We start from the raw sequence: 13529 nt of genomic DNA, 5'->3' as shown, positions 1-13529 counted from the left end.
GTGACTATAGGTCGTAATGAGTTGTTGAACAATCAACCTATTTGGTCATTTTTTGGAGGACTTGTTGAGACAGATGTGTTGTTGCAGCTTTAACATTTACTCTGTCTTATACACACACAACACTTTTGTACAAAATACAGTTTATTGCCATTATTAATTTACATTAAGCGTTTCAAAACATCATAGACAAAATATTCAGTCACAGGATTTCTACCATCATCATCATCATCATCATCATCATCATCATCATCATCATCATCATCATTGCCTGCGTTACAGTCTTTTTAACGAGGATAAGAAACAGCATTTTGTTTTTTACAGATATTGGCTTTAGTAATACAGTAATGGTGCGTTCAAGGGGCTTATCTCCATGTAGGTATTATGGTACCAACTACAACAAAATGAATATTTTACCGTGATTTAATTGTAATACACGTTTCAAGATCATGCAGAACTAACAACATAATGATACCAGTTTCTAAAAACCATGAATTAATGCTTTGATAAGTGCACACACAAGACAGCATGTGAAACACTTTTAAAATACGTTTTTTTAATGGAGATCGGATCGATCATGCTAAGCTAACGTTGTAGCTGCTCCGTCCACACTCACAACAACGTTATACAGACAGAAATAAAGCAGCGACTGTATTCACATTCTCATAAACAGTCTGTGGTTTGAAAATGTAAATCTTTCCTCCAGTTTCTGAACAGATATGAGGAGCTGTGAGCTCTGTGTGCTAACCGCTAATGGCTAACCTCTAACAGCTAACGGCTAACGGCTGAATCTGATGGAGTATTGCTGGTGATATTTGTACACACCAGGGAAATATTTCAAAAGTGGAAACAAGGACTATCATTAGCCAACATTGACGTTACTCTTTAGAAAAAGTCAGGTACCCACTCAAGATCCCAAGATAGCCACCAATGATGGCTGGGTAATCACTTTCACTCACTTAAAAATAAATCATCTTGGTGTCAAATCATACAATTTTTGTATTTGAAAACAAATTAAAACGTCAGGAATTACTAATGCCTGCAGACTAGTATTAGTATTCAGGGTTTTAAAATAGATAAAATATAGTATGAGGTCAATACTGTGGCGCTGATCTTATAAGATATATCAATACATATCAATTAGTCTATCAGTCTATCCGCTTCTTTACATTGACTTTACATGTAATCACAACGCGCACAAAAATCGCATCATGTCCGATGTGAACGCACCATAATGCTCATGGTCTGTGTAATATTTGCCCTTTGTTCACTATTTACAGACATGTTATTAGTAATGCAAAACATCAATGCTCCCTTTTTAAGAAACATAACAAGACATATACAACTGAGACCAATGTGTATGCTGAAAAGGACATTATTTAATTGGAAAATAACCTTATCTTGTTGAGTTTTGTCTTAATACTGTTCTTTAAATCCATATCAACTGACGGAGATTCTGTATTTTATATAACAAAGACATTTCTCACATTTCTTTCCCTCGTTATTCAGAATTTTGAACAATTGAGATTCAACAAAGCAGGCTGATGTGTAGCATGTTTCAGTGGCAGTGTGAATTCAGTGGCCTACTAATAATCAGTATTTCATTTGGGTTGTTAGTCGTTTTACACATTGCACCATAAAAGCATGACCATTATTACAAAGCAGTTTAAAAATACACTGTAAAAAATATTGCTGGAAACTGTTTGACAATAACATTCAGTCTTATCGTGAAAACAACAGATATAAAACGGTATGGCTCACGTTCAGGGCTGTTTGCACCCTGTGGTTTAACAACAAAGTGCAGTTCTTCCCTGTAATCTCAAATCATCAGCGCACGGCGTTCAGGAGAAGAGTTCAAGTCCAGAATCTCCGTCACGCTGCAGAGGAAAAGGCCGAGACACGACAAGTTTAATGAAAACCCCTCAGTTTCTCTTTGGGTTGAAGGTGAGTCTCAGCAGGACCTGGCACAGTGTCCGACTTCAGACTTTAGGAGGAGGGACCGGCCTCAGAGCCTGCAGGAAAAACAAAAAACACATTCATTCATTCACTAAAGAAGGCATCGACAGACTCTACTCTTTAATGTGACTTTTTAGACACATTTTCAACAAATGACTTTTTTAATGAAAACATTTGATATTCTAAACTATTATAATTTTTTTGCATATTATTACTTTTTAAACATGAATTTTGAGATAATATACCCTTAATTTATTTCTACATTTATTTCTATGAATATGTTGGTCCTACTATACTATCACTTTTATTTCGTCATACTGTACCCTTACTTTCTTTTAACATACTATACAATGACTTTTTACAACATATGACACTATGACTATTTTCTGACATACTAAACTATGATTTTTTTAAAAATACTATTCCATAACTTTTTTTACAGCGTATTATATTCAAACTTTTTCGACTATATAACAAAAATAATTTGACATCATACTATGACTTTTTTAGGCTATTACTTTATTTCAACATACTGTACTATAGCCGCTTTCACACCAAGTACCAGTAGAAGCTGCTGGGACTCCCAGCAGTTTCTACTGAAGCCTTCCGAGTCAATCGCCAGAACGCCGACACCTCCTCATCTCCACCGCTCCCATGTTTTTTTTTGTGTTGCCATAAGTTATTCTCTCTCCGTTGGTGCACGGGGCTAATGCTAATGCTAATAATGCTAATGCCAGAAAATGCTAATGCCAGAAAATACAATGCGGCTTCACAAAACTTTTCAGATTTTTACGGGCCGTGGTTTGCAATTCGCCCAGCCAATCAGACATTGGAACTTTTTTCTCCCCAGGAAAGTACCTGCTCTCTAGCACGGACTAAAAAGGGGGGAAAAGTTCTCATGAACTAAGTTCTCTTTTTGGTGTGAACGCAAAATCCCAGGAACTATCGGAACTAAACGAGAAAAGTACTCCGGTGTGAATGCGCCTTATGACTATTTTGGTCCTACTATACCATCACTTTGTTCGACATACCATGACTTTTAATGAAACCATTCAACATACTGTACAGTTACTGTTTACAACATACTATTTTATGACATGTTGTAAATATTTGGACATATTATACTAGGACTTTTGTTGAACGTACTTTAATATGACTTTCTTATGCAGTTATTATGTATTATATATTGCAGTATGATCAGTACCTGGCGAGCAGCGCTGTAGTTCTGTCCCGGGGGTTTGGGTCTGTTTCCGGCTGGAGGGGGGGGCGGTGGAGCTCCTTTGGGTTTGGGCCTTACAACCTAAAATGTAAATATTGTTATTTATGTATTGAGTTGTTTTAAGCTGCTGCAAAACATCCAACATAAAACCATCTTCATGGTGGGGGTTTCCCAGCATTACCTGCACTGTAGTCTGTTGACTGAGCATCGTTGGCAGCTTCCTCTGCGTGTGTGAACTGTTAGAAAACAAGAGATTGTAAAGGTGACTTTCAGCATAAAAGCCTCACTACAATCTGAAATATTGTGTATTTACTCACGTTGGCAACATGGGACTTTGTCGTTTCTTACAGATGAATCCGATCACTCCAGCAATCACGCCTAAAACCACTAAAATCACCGTCAGAGCGATGGCCACCGTGGCTCCTGCAGAAAGGGAAAGCAGATTGAATTGGATAAGATAAGATTTCAGCCCTGTTTCCAAAGTGCTGATTCTCTGTCTGTTACTTTAGATGAAAATAAGGAGCCCCTCCCCACGCCCCTCTGAGAGAGATTTGGTTACAAAGAACTCAATGGTGCTCTAGGAGGAGATTCAGGTGATAAGGTGGGGGGGGGGGTTACCTTGGTTGCTGATTGGCTAATGGTTACACAAGACAAAACATCGTTATGACATCACAAAGTGGCCAAAATCTGATCAGCTCATTTTCAGACAGGTCTTTATAAAAATGGATCAGGACAAAAAGAGAGAGAATCTTTGTTCCTGAAACTTTCAGAGTCTCTTTACACAGAGGGGACACATGTTGATGAAGAAGAGACATGAAGAAGAGGGGACACATGTTGATGTAGAAGAGACATGAAGAAGAGGGGACACATGTTGATGTAGAAGAGACATGAAGAAGAGGGGACACATGTTGATGTAGAAGAGACATGAAGAAGAGGGGACACATGTTGATGTAGAAGAGACATGAGGAAGAGGGGACACATGTTGATGTAGAAGAGACATGAAGAAGAGGGGACACATGTTGATGTAGAAGAGACATGAAGAAGAGGGGACACATGTTGATGTAGAAGAGACACGAAGAAGAGGGGACACATGTTGATGTAGAAGAGACATGAAGAAGAGGGGACACATGTTGATGTAGAAGAGACACGAAGAAGAGGGGACACATGTTGATGTAGAAGAGACATAAAGAAGAGGGGACACATGTTGATGTAGAAGAGACATGAAGAAGAGGGGACACATGTTGATGTAGAAGAGACATGAAGAAGAGGGGACACATGTTGATGTAGAAGAGACATGTGGATTTTGGTGACCTTTAAATCCAGCATTACATTTCAGTGCAAATTCAATATTGGCCGTGCAGAAAGCAGAGAGTAACGGCAGGTAGCCTCACCTGTAGAGAGACCCTCCGAGGCCTCTTTGGAGGAGCAGCGAGGAGGCATCCAGCCGGCCTCACACTGACACTCACTCCTGTGGTTACACACCTGAGGACACACAATGAACCCTGTTGTTATCATGTGTTGTTCAATGTAGTGCTTCATGTTCCCTGTTACGCTCCTTTTGTACTGTCTTAAACCTTTCCTTCGAATATTTTATGAATTGTAAGGTGTCCTTGGGTGCTTTGAAAGGCGCCTCTAAATAGAATGAATTATTATTATTATTAATGGCACTCTGAAGGAGCAGCCGTGTTTAACACATTTCACTCTTTATTACCGTTTAATTGACCCTTAAGTCAAATCATTTAATATCGTTGAAGCGGCCACTTTCACCCCCATGACTCCCCCCATTTCCAAAAATAAAATGAAACAGGTTTTTGTATTTGCTTACAGCCTGATTTAGTACACTTTCTTAGCATTTGTTTTAAGATAAACTCAGTAATCCACACCAATGTGTAGATCACATTTAATGTATTGCAGCACGGTCTCTTCCTGTGTTCACTAATTTGTTGAGACAAAATTTAAAGGGGACCTATCATGCAAAATGCACTTTTGTACGTCTTTTATACATGAATATGTGTCCCCGGTGTTCCAAGGAACTCACCAAGTGTCAGAAAACACAACCCTCTCTATTTTCCTCCATACCCAAATCTCTAAAAAAGGGGCTGCAACGGATCTGATAAAAACTGATCCAGATTTGAACACTGTCCTGACGTCAGGACGGTGGCGCTACGGCTATTGGGCCAACTCCACCAATCAGGAGGAGACAGCCACGGCCATTGCCGTTCGAAAGCGCTGGAGACGCTGTAGTACATATGCCAGGCCAGTAGGTGGTGCTGTTCTCACAGAATCAGCCCTTGCTAAAACAGAGCTAGAAATGGTCAAATTGAGCAAAATGAGGCATGGCTAAAATGCATGATCTGTTTGGTATTTTGAAAAAAAAAAAAGTATAAATATGCCTTATATAGGTATGGTCCTACACTATATTATTCAAATATAGCATGATAGGTCCACTTTAATTAAATGTGTATTTTGTGTCTTTCTCCTTGTTGTTGTTTTGTATTTTATCACAGGCAACAACTTGTTTATATTTTTATTTCATTGTCATCACACCTACTCATTGGGTTTCTCTTGTTTGGTATTTTCTTCAATTTATTTTTTATTATTATGATTTATTTCTTAGTGGTTTTCAGCACTTTAAAGCTTTTATGCATTATTTTCTGTTCCATTAAAAGCAGCAACTTCCACGTCTAAAGAGTGAACCCTTAACCCTGCATTCCCTGACACATCCAGCAGGGGGCGACTGCTCTGTTTGAATAGAAGACCTTTGAGGAAATCTCTTTACATTTCACTTCATCTATAACCTCCGAAAACATTTTCCTGTCTTGCAAATATATAATGTTTTCACCGCTTGTGTTTCTACTGTTCGGTCGCCTGAACATGTATCTTTTAGTAAAATGTTGCACTTGGCTCTTCTAGTTCCAATAAACCAAGACGGTGACGACCAAAAACCCCAAATTGAAGTCACGGTGAATGCCTCTACTTCCTGTACACAGTATGTTCACCTAAACAACAACAAACAGTCTGATCAGTGTTGGTGTTTACTCACAGCGTGTCCTTGGCATTTGGCTGAACAGTTTGTGTTTCTGTACGCCGTCTGAAGCTCCACGCACTCGTTCTGACTGCACACCTGGAGAGAAAGTGGAAATATATTACTTTGATTGTAGATTTTATTATTAAAACATGAGCATGAAGAGGTCAATCTTCAGGTTTTTAGAGAGATGGATCAGGACAAAAAGAGAGGGGTCTTTGTTCCTGAGACTTTCAGAGTCTCTTTACACAGAGGGGACACATGTTGATGTAGAAGAGACATGAAGAAGAGGGGACACATGTTGATGTAGAAGAGACATGAAGAAGAGGGGACACATGTTGATGTAGAAGAGACATGAAGAAGAGGGGACACATGTTGATGTAGAAGAGACATGAAGAAGAGGGGACACATGTTGATGTAGAAGAGACATGAAGAAGAGGGGACACATGTTGATGTAGAAGAGACATGAAGAAGAGGGGACACATTTTGATGTAGAAGAGACATGAAGAAGAGGGGACACATGTTGATGTAGAAGAGACATGAAGAAGAGGGGACACATGTTGATGTAGAAGAGACATGAAGAAGAGGGGACACATGTTGATGAAGAAGAGACATGAAGAAGAGGGGACACATGTTGATGTAGAAGAGACATGAAGAAGAGGGGACACATGTTGATGTAGAAGAGACATGAAGAAGAGGGTACACATGTTGATGTAGAAGAGACATGAAGAAGAGGGGACACATGTTGATGTAGAAGAGACATGAAGAAGAGGGGACACATGTTGATGTAGAAGAGACTTGAAGAAGAGGGGACACATGTTGATGTAGAAGAGGGGACACATGTTGATGAAGAAGAGACATGAAGAAGAGGGGACACATGTTGATGTAGAAGAGACATGAAGAAGAGGGGACACATGTTGATGTAGAAGAGACATGAAGAAGAGGGGACACATGTTGATGTAGAAGAGACATGAAGAAGAGGGGACACATGTTGATGTAGAAGAGACGTGAAGAAGAGGGGACACATGTTGATGTAGAAGAGACATGAAGAAGAGGGGACACATGTTGATGTAGAAGAGACGTGAAGAAGAGGGGACACATGTTGATGTAGAAGAGACATGAAGAAGAGGGGACACATGTTGATGTAGAAGAGACATGAAGAAGAGGGGACACATGTTGATGTAGAAGAGACATGAAGAAGAGGGGACACATGTTGATGTAGAAGAGACATGAAGAAGAGGGGACACATGTTGATGTAGAATAGACATGAAGAAGAGAGGACACATGTTGATGTAGAAGAGACATGAAGAAGAGGGGACACATGTTGATGTAGAAGAGACATGAAGAAGAGGGGGCACATGTTGATGTAGAAGAGACATGAAGAAGAGGGGACACATGTTGATGAAGAAGAGACATGAAGAAGAGGGGACACATGTTGATGTAGAAGAGACATGAAGAAGAGGGGACACATGTTGATGAAGAAGAGACATGAAGAAGAGGGGACACATGTTGATGTAGAAGAGACATGAAGAAGAGGGGACACATGTTGATGAAGAAGAGACATGAAGAAGAGGGGACACATGTTGATGTAGAAGAGACATGAAGAAGAGGGGACACATGTTGATGTAGAGGAGACATGAAGAAGAGGGGACACATGTTGATGTAGAATAGACATGAAGAAGAGAGGACACATGTTGATGTAGAAGAGACATGAAGAAGAGGGGACACATGTTGATGTAGAAGAGACATGAAGAAGAGGGGACACATGTTGATGTAGAAGAGACATGAAGAAGAGGGGACACATGTTGATGTAGAAGAGACATGAAGAAGAGGGGACACATGTTGATGTAGAAGAGACGTGAAGAAGAGGGGACACATGTTGATGTAGAAGAGACATGAAGAAGAGGGGACACATGTTGATGTAGAAGAGACGTGAAGAAGAGGGGACACATGTTGATGTAGAAGAGACATGAAGAAGAGGGGACACATGTTGATGTAGAAGAGACATGAAGAAGAGGGGACACATGTTGATGTAGAAGAGACATGAAGAAGAGGGGACACATGTTGATGTAGAAGAGACATGAAGAAGAGGGGACACATGTTGATGTAGAATAGACATGAAGAAGAGAGGACACATGTTGATGTAGAAGAGACATGAAGAAGAGGGGACACATGTTGATGTAGAAGAGACATGAAGAAGAGGGGACACATGTTGATGTAGAAGAGACATGAAGAAGAGGGGACACATGTTGATGAAGAAGAGACATGAAGAAGAGGGGACACATGTTGATGTAGAAGAGACATGAAGAAGAGGGGACACATGTTGATGAAGAAGAGACATGAAGAAGAGGGGACACATGTTGATGTAGAAGAGACATGAAGAAGAGGGGACACATGTTGATGAAGAAGAGACATGAAGAAGAGGGGACACATGTTGATGTAGAAGAGACATGAAGAAGAGGGGACACATGTTGATGTAGAAGAGACATGAAGAAGAGGGGACACATGTTGATGTAGAAGAGACATGAAGAAGAGGGGACACATGTTGATGTAGAAGAGACATGAAGAAGAGGGGACACATGTTGATGTAGAAGAGACATGAAGAAGAGGATTTTGAGTAATAGGGGACCTTTGAGTGAAGTTGGAAACAGAAACTATAGCTAACGTTGTCTGAAAGCTGTCTAGTGCTTTGTGTAATGACTCACTTTAATCACGTTTAACAATAGTAAAACCCAGAGACTTAAATCCTTGTTAGAGTGTGGGTCGATTACCTTTTAAGTTGATTAGTTCTTTTTGAATTGATTAATTATTAGACGCTTTACTGGCGCTGTATTTACTGTGTTCAGCATTTAGCAGCAACACACTAATGTGGGGGAAACTTCTGTAGCAATGGAGAGTCAGGACTCAAAGAGACATGAGGAGAGCTGGAGCTTTGATGGCACAAGACATGTCATGAGCCAATACAAAAACAAAGATATATAAAAATATGTATACAAATATAAATATACACAATCAACAGACACATTTATATATGCACACATTAAGACATAAAAAAAATCACAACAATCACTATATAAAAATATAACAGTTGCTTCAATGACTTTTAGAAAAGTGCGTTAGTGCAACACTTTCCATAGCAGCGTAACAAGTGTCTAAAGATGTGTTTTTGGTGCATGTTACGTCAAAAATCTAAAGAGCATGTTACCTTTCCTTCCCCGCATCTGGTCCCCGTGTCCACCTGGCCGTAGTCTTTGGTGAAATCTCCAAAAAACGCCGCCTTGCAGTTCCCGACTTTGACCATCCGGCCGTAGTTGGGGTTGCCGCTGCCGCCCTCACAGAACAGCTTCCCACAGAAGATATCTCTGAAGACAAAGAGGGGACAGAAACTGTTAGAAAAATACTGAACGTCCTCTACAGTATATGAGAGTAACATGATAACAAAGGTATCCCAACTGTAGCTGTGTACATGACAGGATGTATGATTACCTAGAAGAGCATCAGGACTAAATTAACAGACAGAGAATCAGCACTTTTGAAACAGGGCTGAAACAGAGGGGATTATGGGATGCTGCAATGATCTGTTTGGTGTTTCAGCCAATCAGAGACAGGCTCTGTATATATCTGAGAGCTGTGATATATTGATGAAGAACAGTATAATAGGGGACCTTTAATGCTTCTGTGAGACTCACTCTCTCTGGCAGGGGATGAACCGGTCGTTGGCGGTCCTCTTGCAGAAGGACCAGTATAGTCCTCTGGTGTTGTACCTATAGCAGAACGCTCCGGCCTCGATAGCACCTGCAGACAAGAGAGGAGTTAGTGTTTTATCTCATAGCCTATACTTATTTTGTACAGCATTGCAGAACGTGAGGTGCCTGTAGTGGCTGCGAGCTGAAAGGCCAAAGTTAGCTTCCATCAAAGAAAGTGGTAAGCATTTATATTTCTTGTAGAGAAGGTAGTGTGGAAACATCCATTCTATTTGTGTTGCAATGAGATCAAATAACCCTCTATAGCAATATACCCCTCCATCCTTTTTTCTAAAAGGGTCAAAGATGTAATGTGGTAGTTCATACAAGGCTCCTCTAAAAGAGACGGGGTTATTGGGTGAATATTACAGAAGAGAGAATTTTATATTTCATTTTTGGCAGATTTTTTATAATTTTTTATTTCCTTTTTCTTGTTCTCTTTTGCAAAATATACACCATATGTTGGAGCCAGTATTTTTGTTTATAAATAGGGCCACCTAATCGTGACGTCTGTAGTCAAGTACGTATAGAGGCACTGACACACCAAGCAGATAGATGTCTGGCCGTCGATGAGTGTCCTGTCGCCCAACTCAGATTGGTGTGTCCCGCACCGTCGTGTCTTTTCGGCCGTGCCGACACCTTCCGCCCCCGATTCGTCATGTTGAATCGGGAGGCTGTCGGCAAAAGGCTGTCACTCTGATTGGCAGTTCAGCTTAGCGAATCAGTGCACGAGAAGCGAGGTACGCAAACAAACGATTAAGAAGGCACACACAGACGGACATTATTTTTCATTTTCATCTATCTGCTTCCACAAGCAACAGTCCAAGGGCTGATACCGCCAGTACCGCACTAAACATGTTTTCGATGGACGAGAGTGAAAATGGAACGCACGCTATTTGTTGTTTGTATATCTAACGCAGTCTGTCTTCCGGTTGCCTCTTTTGAATGACGAATACACACTACCGCCGCCTGCTGGTAAGGAGAGTTATTGCCACTCACGCATGCGCAGTGCGTACGTGCTCCTTGGCCGTCGGCTGAAGTCTTTGCGATGTGTTCCAGTGCGACTGTTTGGCCAAGACGCAGGAGACGTGAGGCGACACAACAGTCGGGTCCGTCGGGACGTGTTCTTTGGTGTCAGCTTGGTGTGTCTGGGCCTTAAAGGACTACAATTCCCACAGTGGACAGATTTCCGGGTCGGCAATACAGCGAGAACAAGCGAAACTCATCCTGAGCACACACAAACACTCGCAGCCGAAGTAAAAACAATAAGTGTGGCTTGATATTGAGTAAGAAAAAGGTTTATAAGGCTGTGAGAATGGGTCTGCGGAGAGCATTTCTCCGCCATCCCAACTCGTCTATTACCAACCAGGGAGCTCTATGCAAGTCAATGGGACTCCCTGTTAGTTAGCCAAGGGATCCTGGTGTGTGAGGTGCTCCGCGGATTGGTCCATTTGGGCCAATCCGGTCATTTGTTGTTGATTTGGGTGTTCACACGTCACAGAACCCAGGAAGCAAACAATGGAAAAAGAGAAATCCCCAACGAGGCGTTCTGGGGCAGCATAGACAGGTCTTTTCTGTGTTAGAGTTTTACTCGCTACAGGGTGTACTTTGAGGGTTTGTGACTCTGCAGACCGTTTACATGCAGAAAAACCTTCATAACACACAAGGGGACGGGTAATAACCAGAAAAGCATGACATGGGACCTTTAAAACATTTTTTTTTTATTATCCTTATATATTTCTCTTTTTTACCTACTTTGCAACTTATTTCTTTAGATTGTTCATGTCCGCACCACCAGACACCAAAGCAAATTCCTTGTATGTGTAAACGTACCTGTCAACACATCTGATTCTGATTCTGAATATATACCATAGTTCTGTTGTTTTTAGTCATTTTTCCTGCAGCATAAATGTGTCTGTTGATTGTGTATATAGGATATACATATTTTATACTGTTAGAAATTAAAATCAATGTTTAATAGCATTATTTAGTCTAAAACATATCGTCAGTTTAAAAGCTGTTTTATTGTGAAAAAACCCGGAAGTTCTCATAAAATCTCAATGCCAAGCTTTTATTCTGACAATCCTTCATATCCGGTTAGCAGTTAGCATGTGGCTAATACTACGTTTTCTGAATGTGAAGTAAAAATGACATGGAGTGTTGCACACCAAAACCTACTGACTTTAACATTACATCTATAGACGTCGAGATATTATTACTGATGAATATTAAATGAAGGCACAGTTGATCGTAAAGTGTTTTCACATACGTGGGTAGCTATGACGTCAGAAGGAGTTACCGTAATTGAGAACTGCTGTAAAAGTGTTTCTAGGATTTCTAAACGAACTATTACAGCTGTTATAAAGCATTAAATAAAAAGTCATGAAAGAGATAAGGAGGAGAAAAGGCTTAAGGAAGTAAGCAAGGAATACAGAATGTCGAAATCCTCTGTTTCACGCGATGTCGAACATTGAAGACCGAGGACGGCGGTCCCCCAATCTGCACAGCGGGAGAGAACGAGAAAAGTATAAAGGAGATCGGAAAGGACAACACGCTCTCTTGTCTTCGCTGCAGCCTCCCGAGAGACAACATCGGCTTTTGTCTCTTCCTTACCTATGCTTGTTCTTTAACCACGTTACTTAATTAAAGTACCCATTTTAACCTTTTCAGAGACTCCATTAGTCTCATTATTTTAAGTTTCTTTCCTGGGAGCGAGAAGATCACAATTCATCAATAATACATATTTGTATTTGTATTTTTGTTTTCGGGATTGTGGGAAACAGTATTTCGATCTCTCTGTCTGAACACACAAACTGAAAGATTGACAATAAAGTTGACTTTGACTTTGAGGTATCTTGCACGCTGTAGGAGGAGGAAGGACTCACTTGCTCCGTACAGTTTGGCGCACTGGTCCATCCTCTGGGGACACCGACCGTTGAAGCAGAAACCCAGATCTCCGTCACACGGGAGCCCGTTCACTGCGAACACGTCTTCAGGACAGATGTTGCTCTTCCCGTCGCAGTTCTCCGCAAGATCGCACTCATCCTTCTTAGAGCGACATTCCCGGGAGCGAGGAGACACCTGAGAGGAGGCGGAGTCAAAGGAGAGGTCATGACTCAGGTGAGAGGAGGCGGAGTCAAAGGAGAGGTCATGACTCAGGTGAGAGGAGGCGGAGTCAAAGGAGAGGTCATGACTCAGGTGAGAGGAGGCGGAGTCAAAGGAGAGGTCATGACTCAGGTGAGAGGAGGCGGAGTCAAAGGAGAGGTCATGACTCAGGTGAGAGGAGGCGGAGTCAGAGGAGAGGTCATGACTCAGGTGAGAGGAGGCGGAGTCACAGGAGAGGTCATGACTCAGGTGAGAGGAGGCGGAGTCACAGGAGAGGTCATGACTCAGGTGAGAGGAGCAGAGAGGGCACAAGTACATACATCCTGTACTCAAGTAGAAGTACAGATACTCGTGTTTAAAAATACTCTGGTAAAAGTAGAAGTACTGAGTAAACTTCTTTACTCAAGTGAAAGTAAAGAGGGCTTTGAAATGTACTTCAGTAAAAAGTACCCATAACTAGCAGCTGTTTTAAAGAGTACCTGAC

At 41.2% G+C, this 13529-nt stretch overlaps 1 protein-coding gene across 1 annotated transcript in view; it reads right to left on the bottom strand.

Moving 5' to 3' along the window:
• Positions 1-1356: 1356 nt before the first annotated feature.
• Positions 1357-13529, bottom strand: part of LOC117489104 (zinc metalloproteinase-disintegrin-like brevilysin H2a) — a 37044-nt gene continuing 24871 nt past the window's right edge. Inside the window, exons 14-22 of the mRNA XM_034138345.1 lie at positions 12826-13021; positions 9887-9992; positions 9403-9559; positions 6216-6296; positions 4564-4654; positions 3490-3595; positions 3354-3408; positions 3158-3253; positions 1357-2009 (exon numbers count right to left, since the gene is read on the bottom strand). Coding sequence (XP_033994236.1) covers positions 1977-2009; positions 3158-3253; positions 3354-3408; positions 3490-3595; positions 4564-4654; positions 6216-6296; positions 9403-9559; positions 9887-9992; positions 12826-13021 — 921 coding nt within the window. The 3' untranslated portion in view covers positions 1357-1976. The remainder of the gene's footprint in view (positions 2010-3157; positions 3254-3353; positions 3409-3489; positions 3596-4563; positions 4655-6215; positions 6297-9402; positions 9560-9886; positions 9993-12825; positions 13022-13529) is intronic.

Source organism: Trematomus bernacchii, unplaced genomic scaffold, assembly GCF_902827165.1.
Source record: "Trematomus bernacchii unplaced genomic scaffold, fTreBer1.1, whole genome shotgun sequence".
In the NCBI taxonomy this organism is placed as follows: domain Eukaryota; kingdom Metazoa; phylum Chordata; class Actinopteri; order Perciformes; family Nototheniidae; genus Trematomus; species Trematomus bernacchii.
This window is presented reverse-complemented; position numbering and strand designations above follow the sequence as displayed.